Below are 24,224 nucleotides of genomic sequence, written 5' to 3'. Positions count from 1 at the left end.
GCCCTCAGTTCTACCAGGAGAGTCATGCCTTAGCTAGTGACTGCTGTCAACTAACACATACATCTTACCACACAAATAACTGCATTATTGTCTAGAGAGAAAATATTATTTGTTGCACCTGGCAGATAAGCTGAAACTTGGCCTGAAAGCTGGCTGTATCTGTGAAATGTTAGCCAGTGAAAAATTCATTTAGACTTGTTAAAATACATTTTTAATCTCCTGGCATCTTTATAGAGCTACCTGAAAGGTGGATGGGTTAGTTATCACAATGGACTTTTTAAAAATTCTTTAAAATTTTTTTGCATTGATTGATTGGAAAGAGGGAGAGAAAGAGAGAGGAAGGTGGGGGTGGGAGGGGAATAAAGAGAGAGAAAAACACTGAATTGTAGTTCCACTTATTTATGTACTTATTTGTTGATTCTTGAATGTGTCCTGACTGAGGGATTGAACCTGTAACTGTGATGTGTCGGGATGATGCTCTAACCAACTGAACTAGCCAGCCAAGGCCATATTGCACATTTGAAGATAAGAAAAATTAAGTATAAACAGGCCAAAGAATTTGTCCAACATCACAAAAGCAAGTGGGAGACAAAACTATATCCTGTATCTCTAGATTCCCAGCCCATCTCATCATCCCATCAAGTGTGAAAAAAACAAAGCACTGCATGATCTAAAATGCATCCAATCAGAAGCTACTCTCAGTTCTCTCAAGAATGATGATGGGAAGGGTCCACCAACTATTTTGGCCTTTGCTCAGGCTGGCTGTGAAGGGTTAATTCAAAAGTATGTAATCAGGATTTTTACTAGGCACCGTGAGCAAAGGAAATCCTGTAGGAGCTCAGTCAAAGCTTTGGTACATATATACTATAGAATACTACTCAGCCATAAGAAATGATGACATCGGATCATTTACAACAACATGGATGAACCTTGATAACATTATCCTGAGCGAAATAAGTAAATCAGAAAATACTAAGAACTATATGATTCCATACATAGGTGGGACATAAAAATGAGACTCCGAGACATGGACAAGAGTGTGGGGGTTACGGGGTGGAGGGGAGGGGAGGAGAGGGAGGGGGTTGGGGGAGGGGAGGGGCATAAACAGAACCAGTTAGAAGGTGACGAAAGAATATTGGACTTTGGGTGATGGGAATGCAGCATAAGCAAATGTCAAAATAACCTAGAGCTGTTTTCTCTGAACATATGTACCCTGATGTATCAATGTCACCCCATTAAAATTAATAATAATAAAAAAAGAAAACTATGAAAGGGAAAACTCTCTGCCCTCCTCTTTCATACTTTCCAAGGAGTACTGCTCCCTGTAGCTGAGGGGATTCCCAGGCTACAAAAATCACTGAACTAGTCCTCTGGCTTTTTAGGAATTTCTTCTAAGCACATTGGTTTCTCGGAAAGTATTTTTTTTCTGGGCCATAACAAGTCTGTCAGGGCAGACTCTTTCCTTTGGCCTGATGCCATAATTAAAGATTTAAAGATTAAGCAACAGCATTGGAAAGTGAAACTAAAGATGGGATACTTCCTTAACTCCTGTTTTCTCCCAAACTAGACTCAGATCAGTGAATGCTAAGAAAGTGAATATATCAAAAGTCTTGCAAAAATTTAGAGAAATATAAATTTGAAAAGAGTTATAATTTAGACTTTTATTCAAATGATTTGTGTACAGTGGGCTATGGATGTAACATATAATAGTTAGCTTGCTATTGTCTCTAAAAGCTGGATTTTTTTTTCTGAATTCTTCTCCACATTGATCACACTTATAAAGTTTCTCCCTCAGCAGAGCCTCATTCAAAACAAAAGAAGGGTCCTTTGTTTTGATTGTGTACTCACCAGAAAACATTCCAATTATTACTCCAACTTCCCAGGTATTCTGATACTGAGAAAGGGTGACTTGGATACCAGACCCAACCATCCCACTCACTGAAAGGTCCTCAGTATAAATAATTAAATTATCTTTTAAAATTTGTATATTTGGCCTTGGCCGATTGGCTCAGTGGTAGAGTGTCGGCCCAGCGTGTGGAAGTCCCGGGTTTGATTCCCAGTCAGGGCACACAGGAGAAGCGCCTATCTGTTTCTCCACCCTTCCCTCTCTCCTTCCTCTCTGTCTCTCTCTTCCCCTCCCGCAGCCAAGGCTCCATTGGAGCAAAGTTGGCCCAGGCGCTGAGGATGGCTCCATGGTTTCCACCTCAGGCACTAGAATGGCTCCGGTTGCAATGGAGCAATGCCCCAAATAGGCAGAGCATCGCCCCCTGGTGGGCATGCTGGGTGGATCCCAGTCGGGCTCATGCGGGAGTCTCTCCGCCTCCCCACTTCTCACTTCAGAAAAATACAAAAAAAAAAAGTATTTCTGTCTCTTGTACTTTGGTTAGTTAGGAGAATTAACTCTGAGGACATGTTTACTATGGATTAGAAAAAAATGGGAGTTTTTCTGGAACTGCAAAACTGAGGAGCAGATCCTATAAAATCCTAATAAGGTATTACCATCCATCCAAGACTCTACCAACCTGCCTGACTTGTTTGCTGGCGTCCCTCTATACTATTTTTGTGGTATTTCTCTAATTGCATATGCTTTCCCTTCCTGTCCACTTGTCTAAGTACAATTCACACTTTAAAGTTCATGTGTGCATATATATATACACACACACACACACACATACATACATACCAGTATATTAAGTGAGAGGAGGAGAGAGAGTGAGACAGACTTTTGCATGCACCCCAACCAGGATCCACCTGGCAACCCCAGGTCTGGGGCCCAAGTTATCCCAAATCCCGAATCAACTGAGTTATCCTCAGCGCCCTCGAACCAATCAAGCCACTTGCTGTGAGAGGAGAAGAGAAAGAGAAGGAGGAGAGGGAGAGAAAAAGAAGCAGATGGTCGTGTCTCATGTATGCCCTGACTGGGGACCAAACCCGGATGTCCACACACTGGGCCAATGCTCTATCCACTGAGCCAAATGGCCAGGGCCAACCCCAATATTACTTATTGTCTATATGTACTACTCATATAACACTGATCATACAGTTTGTTTTATTGATACTTATTATTTCATATTTGTTGGTCTTTCCAATTAGAATACAAGTCCATCAAAGACAGACATGGGATCTTATCCATACTAGTATCCTCTGAGATTAGCTTGGTTCCCTACACAAAGTACAAAGACAATAATGAGAATATGTACAATTCTCCTCATTCCTCTTCTAACACCATCCACGGCCACATATGTAACATGCACTGAAGAGATTTGCATTCCTTCATTCATTCAATGCATAATTACAGAGAATCTCCTATGAGTAATTAAGCATCTTTGTATATTTACCCCAGTAATCCTCGAATGAAGACTGTGGCCCATAGATAGCTGAGAATATCTGTATTGATTCTACCTACCTCAATCTGTGCTAACTTCTGAGGAAATTATAGTCTCTTTAAGTGAAACTTGGTTCCTAAAGTTAAGAGAAAAAAATAATATCCATGTCCTAATATAGAAATCTGATGAGTCAATGAAAATTTTCTTTGAAGATGTACAATTCTTATTTATGCTATTTCTTAAAGTCTGGAAAAATTGATCTATTCATTCATCCACCCAATATTTACTGAATATCTTCCATATGCCAGGTAATGATGTTCTAGCTGCTGGAAATGTAGCTATAAATAACACTGATAAGGTTCCTGCTCTTCTGGGGCTTACAGTCTAGTGTGAGTAAATAGAAAGTAAGGGAATAAAAAATAAACCAAATATCAGTGAGAAATCCCATGCAGAGAATTAGAATAAGGTCATGGCTGCTTTAGACTGTATTTAGCTAAAATCCAAATATGCAAAGAACAGGGGGAAAGCATTCTAGATAAAGAAAACAGGCAGTGTAATGGCTTCTGTGATGGAGTGTGTAGTTGAGAGGGAATAATGTGAAATGGGCTTGGAAAGATAGATAGCAGGCAGATCACAGAAGACTCAGTAAAAGTGGACTAATTCTAAGTATAACTGGAAATTGTTGGAGGGTCTTAACTAGAGTTTTGACATGATAACTTATTTTTTAAAAAATCCCTCTGTTCTACCAAAAATGAAAGCATATGACCAGAAGAAAATTTGTACAAAAATCTTCATAACAGTTTTATATATAATAACTGCAAGGTCAGTGGATAATGGGGGATGGTCACGTGGGGAACCCAGACCCACAAACTTTGGCTAGGACCGCCCACAACCAAGCGCGCCAAAAGAGGCTTCGGAGGAACCCTATGGGAAAAAGCGACCGTCTGCCAGCCAGTGAGATTTCACCACGTCATATTAGCCCAACTCCCCTAGAGGACCTCTTTAAATATCTCTCACGCTTTTTAATCCTGGCAACTTCTGTGGCCTCCATCTGGCCTCCATCTTTCCTCGGGGCCAGGGAACCTAGCCGGGCGGGATGCACTCTGTACTAAATAAAGCCTTTTGTCATTCCACACTTTGAGGCTCCAGGCCCCTTCCTTCCTTCCTTCTCAGTGGGGAAAATACCTTACAATAACTAAAGTCTAGAAACAATCTCTGGATTGTTACAAGAGAATGGATAAACCAACTGGTATATTTGTGTAATGTAATACTGTGCAGCGATAAAAAGGAACAAACTACTGATTTATGCAACTACAGAAACAAAGCTAAAAAAATTATACCAAAAGAAGCCTTGTATAAAAAAGTATGCATTAAAATGGTTCCATTTACATCAAGTTCTAGAATAAGCAAAAGCAATCTACAGTGAAAAATCAGGAAAGCAGTTGTGTCAAGAGTAGAGGAGGTGGGGTGAAGCCTGATCGGTGGCATGAAAAAACTCTCTGGAGTGGTTGTAAATGTTTTATAACTTGACAGGGGGTTGGACTACTTAAGTATATGTATTTTTTTTAATTCATCTAATGGTACAATTACGAGCTGAACATTTCAATGTATGTAAATTTTACCAAAACAAACAAACAAAATAAATATAGAAAACACTTCTGGTATGGTAGAGTAAGGAACTCTGAAAATATGCTCCTGTGTAAATGCAAAAAAGCAAAAAGAACACTGGAAAAAAACTGTCATAACCTGTAAAGCCAGTAGCCACAGCCACCATCACAGCTACCTGGCCCATGCAGGTTCACATTTGATTCGGACAGATGGTAATGAAATAGTGGAGCCAAGAACTGGTGGACCATTAGCTTTAATCCTAGCTTGCACCTGGTGGGCAAGAAATACACACAGGGGGAAAACACTTCCCTTTGCATTCAGGGCTCCCAAAGCCACTGACTTATCCGGGTTTTCCTAGGATCAAAGGTTTGTACCTCACCAGCCTTATTCACTTCTGTTTCCCATCTCCTTCTCTCTGCACAAACTCTGCACAAATTGGCTTCTCCTTTAGCACTCCACCATCTTGGTTGCTTCTCTTCTCCTCTACATGGCCTTTCTCTGCTCTTCCAGTATAGGCTTCTCTGCTCCATTTTATAGTATAGAAGTCAAAACCTTTAATCCAATATACAAACAAGGAAGTCTTTAATACAAAGTCACTTATCTGAGGCATAATGGGATTCCTCATGAGAGTGCACCACCCCACATCATGCAACAGTCAAGGGTGTGGGGAAAAGCTTAATTTTAAAACTAAGCCTTAGGCTATAAGGATCCTGCCTGCTTACCTCACACCCAATGCAAACTATAAGCGAGCAAACATATATATCATATTTACAAACTTATTTGACCAACAAAACCCACTTTTTCAGAACTTTGGAAATTAGCCACAGGTTTGCAGCAATCCAGAGACTATCTAAACCAAATCTCAGTGTAAAGCCAGGAGCCACGGCCAGGGCCACTATCACAGCAGCCCGGCCCATGCAGGTTCGCATTGGATTCGGACAGTCGGTAAAGAAACAAAGGAGCCAAAAACTGATGGGCCATAGCCTTTAATCCTACCTTGCACCCGGCGGGCAAGTAAGAATACACACTGGGCTCCAAAACCCAGTCACACTCAGTGCTCACAAAGCCACTGACTTATCCGAGTTTCCTAGAATCAAAGGTTTCTAGCTCACCAGCCTTCTTCTCCTCAGTTCCCCATCTCCTTCCTTATCCCAGATACAAAACTCTACACAAACTGGCATCTCACTCAGCTCTCCGCCATCTTGGCTGCTTCTCCTGGCCTCCTCCACGTGGCCTCCTTTAGCTGCTGGCTCTCCTCTCTCCGCTCTCTCATGCTAACCTCAGGAACCAAGAGCCAAACTCCCGCTCCGTTCCCATTTTATAGTGTAGAAATCCAAACCCTTAATCCAATATACATAATAGGGAAGTCTCTAATACAAAGTCACTTCTCTGAGGCATGATAGGATTGTACCACCTTACACCAAAAAGGGTAGGAAAGGCTTAATCCCAAAACCAAGCCCCAGGCTACAAGGATTCTGCCTGCCTTTAGCCCACCCCAACACACATTAATACCACCTGGGCAACGGCCTCTTTAACAAAGTGAGCATAATACATTTTATCTGCCCAACACTTAGTAAGACAGAAAACTGTGGCATTTTTCTTTTCTTTTTTCTTTTTTTTTTTTTTTTTTTTATTCATTTTAGAGAGGAAAGGGAGAGACAGAGGAGAGAGAGAAGGAGGGGAGGAGCTGGAAGCATCAACTCCCATATGTGCCTTGACCAGGCAAGCCCAGGGTTTCGAACCGGTGACCTCAGCATTTCCAGGTCAACGCTTTATCCACTGCACCCCCACAGGTCAGGCGCTGTGGCATTTTTCATTGTTATATTCTCATTCCTTTCTCTTCTGGCTCTAACAGTAACCTTGAAAAACAGCCCCATAATTACATAGCTCTGAAAAACTGCCTAGAAACCAGCTTCCCAAATGCCCAGTTCTCTGATAATTATCTCTACTGACCTATTTGAAAACTTCCTTAAAAGCTTACAGGAATTTTCTTTATTTGATCTGATTCTGAGCTCACTTGGTGCAAACAATCCTACCCCTAGGACCTATGCTGAAAACAATCAAAAGCAATTGTTTCATAATTAGCTGAGGTGACTACACCAGTTGGGTCTAATAAGAGGCTAAAATTTTTAAAGGAAAAATAGAAGAATGAGATGTCTATACAATGCTTTTAAAACTTCCAACATATTTCTAGGAATCTAGAAGGCCACATGTATGTGCAGGCCTGTACACATACTCAGAAAAGACCTGGGAAGGCCCTATCTCTCACCTTAGGCTGGCCTTGAGGCTCTGCACAAACAGAGTGAAGGCTAAGGCAGAAATGTAAACTTGCCAGAGGATTGAAGGCATACCCCACCACATACAGAGTCACTCAGTAAAGGTTGGAAGGCTTATTGGGTCAGGGCATTTAAGGAAATCTTAGTCTAATCACTAGCTGACAATTAGCTAACTGAACAAAGACTTCAGTGGCTACACACAATAAATAATAAAGATATTACAAAATTAGTTCAGGAAAGTCATTAAACAAACAGCAACAATAGCAAATTCTGATTTCCAAAGTTGCCACATAATTTAAAATACCCAATTTCAACAACAAAAAAATTACAATACATGCAAAAAAAACAGCAAAGTATGGCTCACACATACTTAAAAATCAGTCAATAAAAACTGTCCCTGAGGAATCCTAGGGATTTCTTCATTAGATTTCCTAGAAAAAGACTTTAAATTAGCTATTATGAACATATTTAAAGAACTAAAAATATCATATCTAAAGAATTAAAAGAAAGTATAAGAAAACATCTCATCACATAGGGGGTATCAATAAAAAATTATAAAATAGAACCTCTGCCTGACCTGTGGTGGCGCAGTGGATAAAGCATCGACCTGGAAATGCTGAGGTCGCCGGTTCAAAACCCTGGGCTTGCCTGGTCAAGGCATATATGGGAGTTGATGCTTCCAGCTCCTCCCCCCTGTCTCTCTCTTCTCTCTCTCTCTCTCTCTCTCTCTCTCTCTCTCTCTCTCCCTCTCCCTCTCTCTCTCCTCTCTAAAATGAATAGATTAAAAAAAAAACAAAAACTTCCAAGCTAAAATAGAACCTCTGACTTTGAAAAGAACAATATAAAGCCAGTAGCCACGGCCACCATCACAGCCACCTGGCCCATGCAGGTTTGCATTTGATTCGGACAGACGGTAATGAAACAACGGAGCCAAGAACTGGTGGGCCATCATCTTTAATTTAGCTTGCAACCAGCAGGCAAGAAATACACACAGTGGGAAAACACTTCCCTTTCCATTCAGGGCTCCCAAAGCCACTGACTTATCCGAGTTTCCTAGAATCAAAGGTTTCTAGCTCACCAGCCTTATTCACCTCTGTTCCTCATCTCCTTCTCTCTGCACAAACTGGCCTCTCCTTCAGCACTCTGCCATCTTGGCTGCTTCTCCTCTCCTCCCGTGGCCTTTCTCTGCTCTCTCCTCTCTAATGCTAATCTCAGGAACCGTGAAAGAGAGAGCAAGCCCCGGTCTGCCCCATTTTATAGTGTAGAAATTGAAACCTTTAAGCTAATCTACAAATAAGAAAGTCTCTGATACAAAGTCACTTATCTGAGGCATAATGGGATTCCTCATGAGAGTGCACCACCCCACATCATGCAACAGTCAAGGGTGGGAAAGGCTTAGTCTTAAAACTAAGCCTTAGGCTATAATTACCCTGCCTGCTTACAGCCTGTCCCCCACACGCAATGCAAACTATAAGGCGAGCAAACATATATCATATATCATATTTACAAGCTTATTTGACCAATAAACAATAACCAAAATGAAAAATTCACTAGACTGATTCAACAGCTAACTTGAATTGGTGAAAGAATAAATCAGAAAACCTAAAAACAATTTCATTGAAATTATTCATTCTGAGGAATAGGAAAAAAAGAAAGAAAAATGAACCGAGCCTCAGAGATGTATGGAACACCATCAAGTACACCAACATGCATATAAGAGGATAGAGAATGGGGCAGAAGGAATAGTTATAAAATTAATGGCCAAAATTTCCTCACATTTTATTAGAAACATTAATATATACATCCTAGAAGCTCAACAAATTCTGGATATTCACACTGAGACACATCATAGTCAAAAGCCAAAGACAAAGAGAGAATCCTGGAAGCAACAAGAGAAAAGTGTCTCGTCAAGTACAAAGGAGCCTCAATAAAATTAACACCTAAGTTTTCATCAGAAACCATGGAGACCAGAAGGAAGAAGAATGACATATTCAAAGTACTAAAAAGAAAAATGCTGTTGCCAAGAATTTTAAAATGATCCTTCAAAAGAAGATAACTGTTGTACAACTCTGTGAACTACTGAATATATTTTATATGAATAAATTATATTGTATGTGAGTTATGTCACAATAAAACTGTTGCATTTTAAAAATGGAAAAATCAAAACATTCCTGATAAACAAAATCTCACAGAGAGAATATCACTAGAAGGCCTGCACTACAAGAAATACAAAAGGAAGTCCCGCAGGCTTAAATAAAAGAACACTAGAGAGTAAAGCATCAGTTAAAAATAACTACTTGGGGGCCCTGGCCAGTTGGCTCAGTGGTAGAGCGTCGGCCTGGCGTGCGGGGGACCCGGGTTTGATTCCCGGCCAGGGCACATAGGAGAAGCGCCCATTTGCTTCTCCACCACCCCCCTCCTTCCTCTCTGTCTCTCTCTTCCCCTCCCGCAGCCAAGGCTCCATTGGAGCAAAGATGGCCCGGGCGCTGGGGATGGCTCCTTGGCCTCTGCCCCAGGCGCTAGAGTGGCTCTGGTCGCGGCAGAGCGACGCTCCAGAGGGGCAGAGCATCGCCCCCTGGTGGACAGAGCGTCGCTCCTGGTGGGCGTGCGGGTGGATCCCAGTAGGGCGCATGTGGGAGTCTGTCTGACTGTCTCTCCCCGTTTCCAGCTTCAGAAAAATGCAAAAACTAAAATAAAATAAAATAACTACTTGGGTAAATATAAAAGATGGTATAATTGTGTCTTCCTTTTCTGATTTAAAGACAACTGTATAAAACAGTAATTATAAAACTGTACTGATGGGCTAATAAAGCATAAAGATTTAACTTGTATGATAACAGCACAAATGAGGAAAGGAACAGAGCTATAATGGAGATGCTGGAGCAAAATTTTGTATACTACTGAAATTAAATTTGTATTATACTATACTGTTTGAAATTAAGGTGTTAATTATAATCCCCAGGTAATCACTAAGAAAATAACCCAAAAAATATATAGTAAAAGAAATGACAAAGATGCCAGTCATACGACATGAATAGAATAGTCAAATCTATAAAAAGAGAAAGTACATTAGTGATTATCTAGGGCTGGGCAGGGTAGGATGTTGGTGGACAATAGGTAGAAATATATAGTTTCTTAATGGAATAATAAAAATATTTTAAAATTGATTATGGTGATGGTTGCAAAACTCTTTGAATATACTAAAAGTCATTGAAATTTATTCCTTAAATGGGTTCATTGTATATGTGTAAATTATATCTCAATAAACCCATTTAAAAAATGAAATTAATATGATATACAGTACTAGAAAATATTTATTTAATATAAAAGACGGGAGGCCTAGAGAAGCAAAAAAGACAAGACATTAAGAAAACAAATAGCAAAATGGTAGATGTAAGTCTTTCCTTATTATTACGTACATTAAATGTACATAGAATAAACATTCCAATCAAAAGCCAGATATTGGCAGAATGGATTTTGAAATGTAGTATGATCCCACTGTACACTTTTCACAGAAGACATAATTTAGATTAAAAGACACAAACAGCCTGACCACGTGGTGTTGCAGTGGATGGAGTGTCGGCCTGGGACACTAAGGACCCAGGTTTGAAACCCCAAGGTCACCATTTGAGTGTGGGCTCATCAGCTTGAGCGCAGGGTAGCTATAGACATGACCCCATATTTACTGGCTTAAGCCCAAAGGTTGCTGGCTTGAAGCCTAAGGTCGCTGGATTAAACCCAAGGTCGCTGGCTTGAGCAAGGGGTCACTGGCTTAGCTGAAGCCCCCACATCAAGGCACATATAAGAAAGCAATCAAGCCTGACCAGGCAGTGGCGCAGTGGATAGAGCGTTGGACTGGGATGCAGAGGACCCAGGTTCAAGACCCTGAGGTCACCAGCTGAAGCACGGGCTCATCTGGTTTGAGCAAAGCTCACCAGCTTGGACCCAAAGTCACTGGCTTGAGCAAGGGGTTACTCAGTCTGCTGAAGGCCTGGGGTCAAGGCACATATGAGAAAGCAATCAATGAACAACTAAGGTGTCGCATTGCGCAATGAAAAACTAATGATTGATGCTTCTCATCTCTCCGTTCCTGTCTGTCTGTCCCTGTCTATCCCCCCCCTCTCTCTCTGTCTCTGTAAAAAAAAAAAAAAGAAAGCAATCAATGAACATGAACAACTAAGGTGCCACAAGTTGATGCTTCCCATCTCTCTCTGCCCTCCTGTCTGTCCCTTTATGTCCCTCTCTCTTGCTCACTCACTAAAAATAAATAAATAAATAAATAAATAAATAAATAAATAAATAAATAAAGACACAAACAGATTATGTTAAAGAATAGAAAAAGATATATTAACAGTAACCAAAAAAGAGCTGGCGTAGCTACACTAATAGACAAAAGTTGCTAGTAGAGACAATGGACATTTTATAATGAGGTATCCAGCAATTTCTGCCTGGCCTACGCAATAATTCATTCACTGTTCTTATGATAGGGCTACTACATTTGAGGTTCCAAGTCTTATGTGTGTCCAGTCTGCAGATATGGGCTTTTATCTTGGCTTCTTTGCTAAGTTTTGGGCCAGAAGTTGCCAGATGCACTAGCCTAATCCTACGCTACCAGCCTTGCCTTTCCCTGGCCTGTCTCTGCATTGTTGTGGTTTCCCTGACTATGAAGAGACTTCCCAGATATTTTTCCCTAGGTTCTAAGTGTCACCTGCAGATTTCCCACTGCAGGATGATGCTTGCATTTGAAACAGTATTTCAGCTTGGATACCGTTACCAACCCCTTGCAAAAAATACAACCAGACTTGGATCCTATTGCATGTTATAGGGGTATCACCTACTTCCTACCGATATTATCTGCTGTGAATAATCAGCCAAGTAATAAATGCTAAGACATAAAGTTTGCCCTTGTCATCCAGTTGAAATTGTACTGATTTCAGTTATCTGTTATCAGTTCAATGGCTAATACTTTTTCCCTTTGCTTTGCAGTTTACTCTTCTTAGAGATGTACTCACCCTAAATCAACCTCTCTGTTTCCCTGTTCTCCCAAGGTCTGCTCTACTCTTTTTATTTTATTTATATTTTATTTTATTTTTTATTTATTTATTTTATTTTATGTGAGAGGAGGGAGGCAGAAAGACAGACTCTCGCATGCACCCCAACTGGGTGCTCTGGCCATCTGGGGATGTTGCTATGTTGCAACTGAAGTCATTTCTGTAGCGCCAGTGGCAGAGGTCAGGGAGCCATCCTCAGCACCCAAGGACAACTCACTTGAACCAATCAAGCCATGGCTTGTGGGGGGGGGGTGGGGAAAGAAGGAGGAGGGATGGAGAAGCAGACAGTCACTTCTCCTATGTGCCCTGACTAGGAATCGAACCTGGGACATCCACACTCCAGGTGGATGCTCCATCACTAAGTCAACCAGGCAGGCCCTCTACTCTTTTAAATTTATTTCTTCAAAGAGCATCCTTTGTTTTTTCAATAATCCTATTATAACTATGAATCCTTTTCTTACTCCATTCTTGATATTATGATGTTTTTATTCAAGGGCTGACTGTAATACATGAAAGGTTTTTACTAACACACTAGATTTCAAATATCCAAATTTCCCCTCAAAATAGTTACGTTGAAGGCTATTCACTTATACTAATGATGTTGTAAATGGCAAAACATTTCTAAAATTCTTTGAAACTTGCCAGTTCCATATTTATAACCTTCTCCAAGAAGATCAAACCTGTTACTTTATAGTATCTGATTAGAGGGCAATGCCTGGCTAAATTATTGTTTCCAGAAATTAGATTTACTACAAAAAATGAAAAAAAAAATCCATTACTGATGAATTTTTTTAAATTGCTTAGAGAAATTATAAAAAATTACTTAGCCTCTGAAAGTAATTACAGAAGTTTAAAATAAATGTTGAGAAAAAGACATAGTTAGAATAAACAAATGGCAACACAATTATCTAACCTCTAAGATTATTCTTCCATATCTAAAATGAAGAAAATTCTTACAGGGTTATTATAGGGATACAACAAGAAAGTAAAAGACATCTCTGAAACCCATTAAGTGAATAAATGTAAGATATTCCCAATCATGCCTAACTGCTGCAAATTAAGAAGGACTCAAAACACAATAATAAGACATAAGCATTTTAAAACTGTATTTAGGGATTTCATTTGAGGATTAAATTGACATTTTTATTTTGCAGAGGTTAAAGATGAGAATCCAAGATCCATTTAAAAAAGTATTACTCTATGCAGTAAAGATCAGTTTTTCAAGAAATAGTTCATGATTTGGAAAGTGAAACTTAACAAAAAAGAAAGAAAGAAAGTAGGATGGAGGGAAATTCCATAACTCAAAAGCCACAATAAAGACAAATAACACCTTCAATCAGCAACATGGGACTTCCCCAAGAAACAGCCAGCAGGTTTTGCTGAGTCAAGTGGAATGTTATCCAATCAGCGTCAGAGAGGAAAGGCGCCCTTACAAATAAATACTGTGGCCTAGCCTCACGTTTTCTAAGACATTCCTCAACTGCTTAGACATTCTGAGCTTACTGCAGAGGAACCTCCAGGCACAACACCATGAACCAAAGTGCTGTTTTTATTTTCTGCCTTATGCTTCTTCTGACTCTGAGTGGAGCTCAAGGTAAGGAACATCAAGGGATTATTATTATTATTATTATTATTATTTGAGAAAGAGAGACAGAGAGAGAGCGAAAGGAAGAGGAAAAGATGAGAAGCATGAACTTGTAGCTGCAGCACTTCAGTTGTTCACTGATTGCTTCTCATACATGCCTTGACCAGGGGGCTCAGCCCAGCCAGTGAGCCCTTGCTCAAGCCAGCGACCTTGGGCTTCAAACAGAAACCTTTGGGCTTCAAGCCAGCAACCATGGGCTCATGTCTCTGATCCCATGCTCAGGCGAGCAAGCCTGTGTTCAAGCTGGTGAGCCCGTGCTCAAGCTGGATGAACCTACACTCAAGCTAGGGATCTCAGGGTTTCAAAACTGGGACATCAGAGTCCCAGGTCGACGATCCATCCACTGCACCACCACCAGTCAGGCTCAAGGGATATTTAATTTGTAAGGTTAGAAATAGAACTGGGTACAAATATAGAAATAGTGTATTTGCAAAGTTTTATAGGCTGTTATGAATAAAGGGTAAGTAAGCAGAGATTCCCTCTGGTCACAGAATTTATGGTCAGAGAAGCAACTGGAATAAGTGGGAAGAGGAGGAAGATGGGAGCAGAAGAGGAGGGGAAAAGAGAGTACAGATACTGGGAAGGAATGAGAAGATGACACAGATATACCCTTAGTTAACTCAGCTTAAGTAACCAATGAATGAACTGTGCTCAAGGGTATGAACTTAAAATCAGAAGTTGCAATTACATTCTTTCAGCTAATCAACTAATTAATCATTCAGAGCTATTTCATAATGGAATCATCCCTTCTCAGATTAAGTGACTATGTGATGACAGGGGCATACAGGTTCTGCTAGGCACCACTTAATCCACATTAATTGCCTAAAATGACAACTGTGCTAACCTCCCCTGCTGTACCTGTCGTTTCTTTTTTCTGCAGGAATACCTCTCTCTAGAACTACACGCTGTAGCTGCATCACGATTAGTGATAAACCTGTTAATCCAAGGTCCTTAGAAAAACTTGAAATGATTCCTGCAAGTCAATCTTGTCCACATGTGGAGATCATGTGAGTAGAATATCATCTGATGATCATCTCCCTGGCTGTAATCACATAAAAATATTTACTGATCACAAAAGATCAGCAAAGGGTTTGTGATGATTCTAAGACTTCTGTATATTAAAGAGAAAGATATAGAGTAAAACTTAAATGTCTAACTTAAAAACTATATATTGCATCTGTTTATTGGCCCAATATTATTTTAAATATTTTTACTCCTATTTACTTCTTTAGTGTCACAATGAAAAAGAACAGGGGAAAAAGATGTCTGAATCCAGAGTCTAAACTCGTCAAGAATATACTGAAATCATTTAGCAAGAGGAGGTAGGTTTGCTGTTTACTTGCAGAACTAACTGTTCTTTAAGAAATGTCGATTTTGGGAAGTTAGAAATATTTGCATTGAGCTTTCCTGTGGGATCCTTGGCTTAAAAGTGTGTTACCACCATATCCTCTTCTCTACTTCCAATTATTTATATACAAAGGTGCCGTCTCTGTGGTATCAAAAGTTCCCTGACTACACATCTAAAAGTGTCTATAAATGCCCTGGCCGGTTGGCTCAGCGGTAGAGCGTCGGCCTAGCGTGCGGAGGACCCGGGTTTGATTCCTGGCCAGGGCACATAGGAGAAGCGCTCATTTGCTTCTCCACCCCTCCGCCGCGCCTTCCTCTCTGTCTCTCTCTTCCCCTCCCGCAGCTAAGGCTCCATTGGAGCAAAGATGGCCCGGGCGCTGGGATGGCTCTGTAGCCTCTGCCCCAGGCACTAGAGTGGCTCTGGTCGCAACATGGCGACGCCCAGGATGGGCCGAGCATCGCCCCCTGGTGGGCAGAGCGTCGCCTCATGGTGGGCGTGCCGGGTGGATCCCGGTCGGGCGCATGCGGGAGTCTGTCTGACTGTCTCTCCCTGTTTCCAGCTTCAGAAAAGAAAATGCAAAAAAAAAAAAAAAAAATTAAAAAAATAAATAAATAAAAGTGTCTATAAATCACTTCAACCTTGAGGCAGAGGTGTAATTATCCAAGCAAAGCTGACAAACATCGCTCGTGCCTTCCCTGGCCTTAAAAAAAGCAGCACCTGTAATCCACAGTGAGTGTGTAGCAGCAGGAAAGCTAACTACACACTTCACCTGAGGATTTGGGGTTATCGATGAACTCAGCAAGTTTCAAGTAGAACCCAGACTGAAGCCAGAGTTGAGGGTTTCACACTTTTGCACCCCCTTTCTCTTTTTACAGCTCTACGAGATCTTCTTGAACACAGAGAGAAGCATAATCACTGCACTGTTGTTAAGGATGGACCATCATTCCCTTACATATAGTATATGTCAAGCCCAAACTGTCCCTGGATTGTAGTTCTCCTAAAAGGTGACCAACCACAGTCACCAAATTAGCTGCTGCTATTCCTGCAGGGAGGTGGCCGGCTCATCATCCCAAGCTGTTCAGTAGTAACTCTGCCCTGGACTGTCCTATAAGCTATGCTCAGGTGCTAAATTCTCAGTGAATGTGCTAGTCCTAGCCCTGCTTTCCTCACCTTTCCTATCTTATAAAGGTTATTAAGAGAGCTTTCCACCTCTAGGCTTACCAGAGTTGTTAGAAATCTCAAATAACTAAAAGTACAATCAAAATAACACAAATCTGCTTTTTAAAGAAAGATCTTTACTCCCTGGGCTTCTACTGCCAACCTCCTAAGGGGCTCAGATTCTTCTGGAAGTTATATATAAAATTCAAAATACATAGGAGCAGCTAGAAATGTCTGAAAAGGTATATGAAAACAGTATTATTTAAGACTATAAAAAGTAGATTCTTAGATGTATGTTCTTTATATTGTTTTCAGTGTTTATGAAATAACTTGTATAATTAAGTACTACACATGAAGAACAGAAGACATTTTAAAATCTAGATATTTTTCTCTGCACGTCATGTAAGACAATATGCTAGATGTTTTTCAAAATAAAAATGGTGTGCTCTTCTGGAAATATTAAGAAAGATTGTTTAACTGTTGAGAGACCAAGAAGATAATAAAATAATTACAACTATGATGAAGTGTCTGGTGTGTCATTTGGCTGGGATATTTATTTCATATGAAGCTTAAATTGGAGAATTCATAGCCTAGAGAAGTTGGGATGAGTAGAGGACAAATGAGATTGAAAATTATCATATTCCTTCTACCTGTACTCTCCTGAAAGGCCCATCATACAAGATTCCTTCAGGACTGAGTGGCGTAACTGATGTGTCCTGAGCTTCAGACCCTTATTGCCAACTTTCTAGGAGATATCTCCATGTGGATATCCCATAAGAACATCAAACTCCAAAATATCTTAAATTAATTCCCCTCTCCCCCAGATCTATTTCTCCTCCTCTACTGTGTGTCCTACTTTAATAGCGCCATCATCCACTCTTGCCCAAACTGGAGACTGGGGAGTAATTCTATATTCCTTCTTCATCCTCACCTTCTATATCCAAGTAGTCATTGAATTCAGTTGGCAAATTATTAGTATTGAGAACATATTTTTTAAACTCCTATGGCTAGAAAAGAGAAAGCTAGACAACTAATAGAAAAATGAAAAACAGAAGTGAATAGGAATTACACAGAAGGAAAAAAGCATACACCCTTAACATATGAAAAGATGTCCAACCTCATTAATTAGGGCAGGGGTCCCCAAACTTTTTACACAGGGGGCCAGTTCACTGTCCCTCAGACCGTTGGAGGGCCGGACTATAAAAAAACTATGAACAAATCCCTATGCACACTGCACATATCTTATTTTAAAGTAAAAAAACAAAACGGGAACAAATACAATATTTAAAATAAAGAACAAGTAAATTTAAATCAACAAACTGACCAGTATTTCAATGGGAACTATGCTCCTCTCACTGACCACCAATAAAAGAAGTGCCCCTTCCGGAAGTGTGGCGGGGGCCGAATAAATGGCCTTAGGGGGCCGCATGTGGCCCGCAGGCCATAGTTTGGGGACCCCTGAATTGGGGACATATCCATTCAAATCATTATGGGATGCCATTTCATTTTTTTTCTTTTTAGTATTTTTCTGAAGCTGGAAACGGGGAAAGACAGTCAGACAGACTCCCACATGCACCCGACCAGGATCCACCCAACACGCCCACCAGGGGTGATGCTCTGCCCACCAGGGGGCGATGCTCTGCCCCTCCGGGGCGTCGCTCTGCTGCGACCAGAGCCACTCTAGCGCCTGGGGCAGAGGCCAAGGAGCCATCCCCAGCGCCCGGGCCATCTTTGCTCCAATGGAGCCTTGGCTGTGGGAGGGGAAGAGAGAGACAGAGAGGAAGTGGGGGGTGGAGAAGCAAATGGGCGCTTCTCCTATGTGCCCTGGCCGGGAACCGAACCCGGGTCCCCCGCGCCAGGCTGACGCTCTACCACTGAGCCAACCGGCCAGGGCCATATGGGATGCCATTTCATACCACCAGACTGGCAATTTTTAAAATTTTTTATTATCTTTAATTTATTGTGTTAACATGGATTCAAGTGTCCCACTCAATATACCCCACCCCCATGTACCCCATTACACCCCTTTGCTCCCCTACCCCTAACTCCCTCCCCCTCCCCTCTGGGATTTGCTGTCCTGTTTTCTGTATATATGTGTTATGTATATATAATTTCTCTAATCCCTTCACCTTCTCTGATCCCATCCCCTCATGCCCCTTCCCTCTGACTGCTGTCCCTCTGCTCCCTGTGTCCTGCCTCTGCCTCTATTCTGTTCTTCAGTTCACTTTGTTCATTAGGTTCCACATATAAGTGAAACCATACGATATTTGTCTTTCTCTGCCTGGCTTATTTCACTTAGCATAATAATCTCCAGGTCCATCAATGCTGTCACAAAAGGTAACATTTCCTTCTTTTTCACAGCCACGTAGTATTCCATTGTGTATATGTACTACTGCTTTTAATCTACTTGTCCACTGAGGGACACTTGGGCTGTTTCCAGATCTTGGCTACTGTAAACAATGCTGCAATAAACATGGGGGTGCATATCTTCTTTTGAATCAGTGATTTGGTATTCTTAGGCTATATTTCTAAAAGTTGGATAGCTGGGTCAAAAGGCAGTTCCATTTTTAATTTTTTGAGGAATCACCATACCGTTTTCCAGAGTGGCTGCACAAGTTTGCATTCCCATCAGCATTGCAGGAGGGTTCCCTTTTCTCTACACCCTCTCCAGCACTTAGTGTGTGTTGACTTGTTAATGATTGCCATTCTGACAGGTGTGAGGCAGTATCTCATTGTGGTTTTAATTTGCATTTCTCTGATGATTAGTGACGTTGAACATTTTTTCATATGCCTATTGGCTATCTGTATGTCCTCTTTGGAAAAGTGTTCAGTTCTTTTGCCCATTTTTTAATTGGATTGTTTATCTTCCTGATGTTAAATTTTAGAAGTTCTTTATAAATTTTGGTTATTAACCCCTTATCAGCTGTATTGGCAAATATGTTCTCCCATTGTGTGGGTTGTCTTATTATTTTTTTCATAGTGTCTTTTGCTGTGCAAAAGCTTTTTAGTTTGATATATCCCATTTGTTTATCCTGTCCTTTATTTCACTTGCCCATGGAGATAAATCAGCAAAAATATTGCTATGAGAGATATCAGAGAGTTTACTGCCTATGTTTTCTTCCAAGATATTTATGGTTTTGTGATTTACGTTTAAGTTGTTTATCCATTTTGGGTTTATTTTTGTGGATGGTGTAAGTTGGTGGTCTAGTTTCATTTTTTTGCATGTACCTATCCAATTTTCCCAATACCATTTATTCAAGACACTGTCTTTACTCCATTGTATGCTCTTACCTCCTTTGTCAAATATCAATTGACCATAAAGGCGTGGGTTTATTTCTGGGTTCTCTGTTCTGTTCCCTTGATCTGTGTGCCTGTTCCTATGCCAGTACCAAGATGTTTTGAGTAAAATAGCCTGGTAGTATAACTTGATATCAGGAAGTGTCATACCTCCTACTTTATTCTTCATTTTCAAGATTGCTGAGGCTATTTGTGTTCTTTTTTGGTTCCATATAAATTTTTGGAATATTTGTTCTATATCTTTGAAGTATGTCATTGCTATTTTAATAGGAATTGCATTGAATCTATAGATTGCTTTGGGTAATATATATATTTTAATGATGTTTATTCTTACTATTCATGAACACAGTATATGCTTCTACTTGTTTGTATCTTCCTTGATTTCTTTTTTCAATGTCTTATAATTTTCTGAGTACAAGTCTTTTACCTCCTTAGTTAAATTTACTCCTAGGTACTTTTTTTGTTGTTGCAATAGTGAAGGGGATTGTTTCCTTCATTTCTCTTTTGGACAGTTTATTGTTGGTGTATAAAAATGTCACTGATTTCTGAATATTTATTTTAAATCCTGCTACCCTACCAAATTCATTTATCATGTCTAGTAGTTTTTTTGACTGGGACTTTAGGGTTTTCTATGTACAGTATCATGTCATTAGCAAATAACAATAGTTTTACTTTATTTCCATTTGGATGCCTTTTATTTCTTCTTCTTGTCTGATTGCTATGGCTAGGACTTCCAGAATTATGTTGAATAAGAGTGGTGAAAGAGGGCATCCCTGCCTTGTTCCTGATCTTAAGGGGATTGCTTTTAATTTTTCCCCATTGAGTATGATGTTGGCTGTCAGTTTATCATAGATGGCCTTTATCATGTTGAGGTATGTTCGCTGTATTTCCACTCTGCTTAGAGTTTTAATCCTACATGGGTGCTGTATTTAATCAAATGCTTTTTCTTCATCTATTGATATAATTATGTGATTTTTGTCCTTCCTTTTGTTTATGTGATGAATCACATTGATTGATTTGCGAATATTGTACCAGCCTTGCCTCCCCAGAATAAATCCCACTTGATCATGATGTATGATTTTTTTTAATGTATTGCTGGATCTGGTTTGCTAATATTTTGTTGAGAATTTTAGTATCTATGTTCATCAGAGATATTGGCCTATAATTTTCTTTCTTTGTAGGGTCTTTACCTGATTTTGGAATAAGAATAATGCTTGCCTCATAAAGGGAGCTTGGAGGTCTTTCCTCCTCTTGAATTTTTTGAAATAGCTTGAGAAGGATAGGTGTTAGTTCTTCCTTGAATATTTAGTAAAATTTGCCTGTGAAGAAATCCGGTCTAGGACTTTTGTTTGCTGGGAGTTTTTTGATAACTGTTTCAATTTCATTTGTTGTAATCGGTCTCTTTAGATTTTCTGATTCTTCCAGATTGAGTTTGGAAGATTGATTGTATGTTTCTAGGAATTTATCCATTTCACCTAGGTTGTCCAATTTTTTGGCATATAGATCTTCATAGTATCAAATATTTTCTTACAATCCCTTCTATTTCTGCAGTCTCAGTTGTTACTTCTCCATTTTCTTTATAATTTTATTTATTTGAGCTCTCTCTTTTTTTTTCTTGATGAAGACTGGAAAATATTTTTAACTTGAGTAATACCAAAAGTGAGGAAGGACTCAGAGCAATCAAGAATGCCCCGGTCAGAGTAATGGCGGGGTAGGAAGCGATACCGACAAATCTCCCCCAAAACACAACAAGATCTTCAACCAGAAACAGAAAAACCTATCCTTGGAGCCTCCAGATGTTTTGCAATATACCCGAAGGTATGGTTGAGCGAAAAATTGGCTAAATATATAACCAAACCCCGAAGGAAATAGGGAGTAAGAAATGCTCCACCTTCCTCACTAACCTAAATAGGGCGGCTTTCTCTGGGATCCGTGAATATAGAAACTGAGGCAGGCAAAGGGGGTGAATAGATCCAGGCCGCGGCACAAACGGCCGAACTAGGCTGTGGCACAGAGATCCAAGCCGAGGAAAAACTGATCCTGTGGCAACCCGGGCAATACAAGCTAACACTCGCGCCAAACCCAAACAAAGAAAGACAAGCGGGTCAGCCATTTTACCCGATCTCCTGCTCGGCGCGCACAGATTTCTTCCTAAGCCCCAGGAGTGGGTGCCCATGTTACCCCACAGAAAGGCAGAGTCAGAGGCCTTTCTGTGGGCCAAGGGCGGAATCTCTGGGCAGCCCCAGGGCCCTGGGAAGGCCGCGCACGGGAGGGAGCGAGAACTAATTCCAACGGTGGAACTTTTCCGTGCTGGTACAGGATTCACTCAGAGGGAAACGCGGCCGGCCTCATATCCTGGTCTGCGTGCGCAGATAGTGAGCGAGAGATTTCTCCAAGTGCCTCAGCAGTGCGCGCCCGTGTTATCGCACAGAGGGGCAGAGTCAGGGGCCTTTGTGTGGGCCAAAGCGGAATCTCGGGCCGCCCCAGCGCCTTGCAAAAGCCGCGCAAGGGGACGGAGAGAGAGCCAATTCCAACGCTGCAACTTTTCCATGCGGTTGGGGGTTTCACTCAGAGCGTGAGACTGCTGGCCGGATATCCTGGTCTGCGCGTGCAGATAGTGAGCGAGAGTTTCCTCCAAGCGCCCCAGAAGTGGGCACCCGCCTGTGTTACCAGACAGAGTGGCAGAGCCAGAGGTCTTTGAGTGGGCGGAAACCCTGCCTGATTATGCTAGCAGCTCTGACTGACTGAGCCTTACCCAGAGCCCTGTACTGAGTGGAAATAGAGTGGGGAGTTGCCAGCTCTTGGAGCCTCTTACTATCCAGGCAGAGGCAGCAGCAACCCCATAGCTGGATTATCAGGCTACTAATTGAGGAAGGAAAGACTAGGAGAAAGGCTCCAGGAACACGGACTCTCTCACTGTCGGAGCCTATAAATGCTAATGAGCCTCGACTGCCGACGAGACTAAAGCACAATACATGACATCACCATAGAGACTTATCAACTGCAAACCTCTACCTGAGCGTGCCAAAGGGGCAGAACCTGGGGTACAGAGTCACCAACCAGGAAGAGGGAGAGAAAAGAAAAAGCAAGAAGATAACCTCTCAAAATCAAGAATAATCTGCAGACTTTATAACCTATCCCATTTTATTATATTTGTTCGTTTGTTTCTCTTATCTTCATTCTTGATATTTTTTTTCCTCCTCCAATTTGGCCGATTAACTCTCTGCCGGTCTTACTCTCTCCTCTCCTTGAACTACACTACCCATAAGTGTTACATCTCCCATTATCTTTTCTATCCTCTTCCTTTCTCTCTATGAGGGTTGCACTCCAAAACCCTTAACTCTCTCTCTCTCTCTCTCTCTCTTTTTTCTTTTTTCATCTTTTAGTGGTTCCTTCTTTTTATTCTCTCTCTCTCTTGCTTTTCTCCTTCTATATTAGTTTCTTCCTTTCTCCTTTACATCTCCTCTCATTCAAACCTCAATAACAAACAAATTATCTTATCTGGGACTCAAACTTATGTTTGTGGTATTTTGGGTTTTTTTACTTCACCTTTTTAACTCACTAGCAGTGCTCCCATCCCTGGCTCTCCATTTTATCTAGTTCTTGTTCCACTAAATACAATAGTAATTTTTTAATTTGTCCCCCCATTTTTCTGTTTTCCTCTTATTCCTCTCATCATAACTCTTAATCAACCAACACCTAAAAGCAAATCATTTTATTCTTGACCCAAATTTTTTCCTTATTTGCTTTTTGTGGGTCCATACCCCCTTCTTTTCTTTTTTTCTTTTTTTTGCCCCTTTATTACTTTTCCCCAATTCAGGACCTCCATTACAGGCATTGTTTGTTATAATTCACAGTTCACCACAAGATTTTTCTCAAGAAAGAGGGGAGAGGAGAGGAGAGGAAAAAAGGAGGGGGGAATAATTTCCTTTTTTTTTAATTTTTATTTTATTTTATTTTTATTTCATTATTAATTTAAAAAAAAACTTTTTGATTTTTTATTTTTTTAACTTTTTATTCTTTATTAAATCTCATTAATACTATCAACAAAACCACCCTCAGATGCCATTAAGGAAGAGAAAATTGAATATCATGGATACAAAAGAAAGAGAGGTTACACAGATAGAAGAGGAAAAATCTATGGAGAAAAAATTTAATATATTGAAAACCTTGGAGCTAAATGACAGAGAATACAAGATAGAAATCCTAAAAATCCTTCGAGATATACAAGAAAACACAGAAAGACAATTTAGGGAGCTCAGAAAACAACTCAATGAACACAAAGAATATATGTCCAAGGAAATTGAAACTATAAAAACAAATCAAACAGAGATGAAAAACTCAATTCACGAGCTGAAACATGAAGTAACAAGCTTAGCTAATAGAACAGGTCAGATAGAAGAGAGGATTAGTGAAATAGAAGACAAGCAACTTGAGGCACAACAGAGAGAAGAAGAAAGACTCAAAAATTAAAAAAAATGAGATAGCCCTACAAAAATTATCTGACTCCATCAA

At 40.5% G+C, this 24,224-nt stretch overlaps 2 protein-coding genes across 2 annotated transcripts in view; one reads left to right on the top strand and one right to left on the bottom strand.

The window, feature by feature from the left end:
- ART3 (ADP-ribosyltransferase 3 (inactive)) overlaps nucleotides 1-24,224 on the bottom strand; it is a 167,111-nt gene that overhangs the window by 106,562 nt on the left and 36,325 nt on the right. The window lies entirely within an intron of this gene.
- On the top strand, nucleotides 13,728-16,932 carry CXCL10 (C-X-C motif chemokine ligand 10). The gene is made up of 4 exons (XM_066384863.1): nucleotides 13,728-13,855; nucleotides 14,787-14,913; nucleotides 15,139-15,228; nucleotides 16,130-16,932. The coding sequence occupies exons 1-4, from the start codon at nucleotides 13,792-13,794 to the stop codon at nucleotides 16,146-16,148; spliced, it is 300 nt and encodes a 99-aa protein (XP_066240960.1). The 5' UTR covers nucleotides 13,728-13,791; the 3' UTR covers nucleotides 16,149-16,932.

This window comes from Saccopteryx leptura, chromosome 5 (assembly GCF_036850995.1).
Source record: "Saccopteryx leptura isolate mSacLep1 chromosome 5, mSacLep1_pri_phased_curated, whole genome shotgun sequence".
NCBI lineage: Eukaryota > Metazoa > Chordata > Mammalia > Chiroptera > Emballonuridae > Saccopteryx > Saccopteryx leptura.
The sequence above is the reverse complement of the archived record's forward strand: the minus strand, read 5'-3'. Positions and strand labels throughout refer to the sequence as shown.

Coding starts and splice junctions, on each gene's coding strand:
- CXCL10 (XM_066384863.1), top strand. CDS start 13,792: ATGAACCAAAGTGCTGTTTTTATTTTCTGCCTTATGCTTCTTCTGACT. Junction 13,856..14,786: donor GACTCTGAGTGGAGCTCAAG/GTAAGGAACATC, acceptor TTTTTTCTGCAG/GAATACCTCTCTCTAGAACT. Junction 14,914..15,138: donor TGTCCACATGTGGAGATCAT/GTGAGTAGAATA, acceptor TTACTTCTTTAG/TGTCACAATGAAAAAGAACA.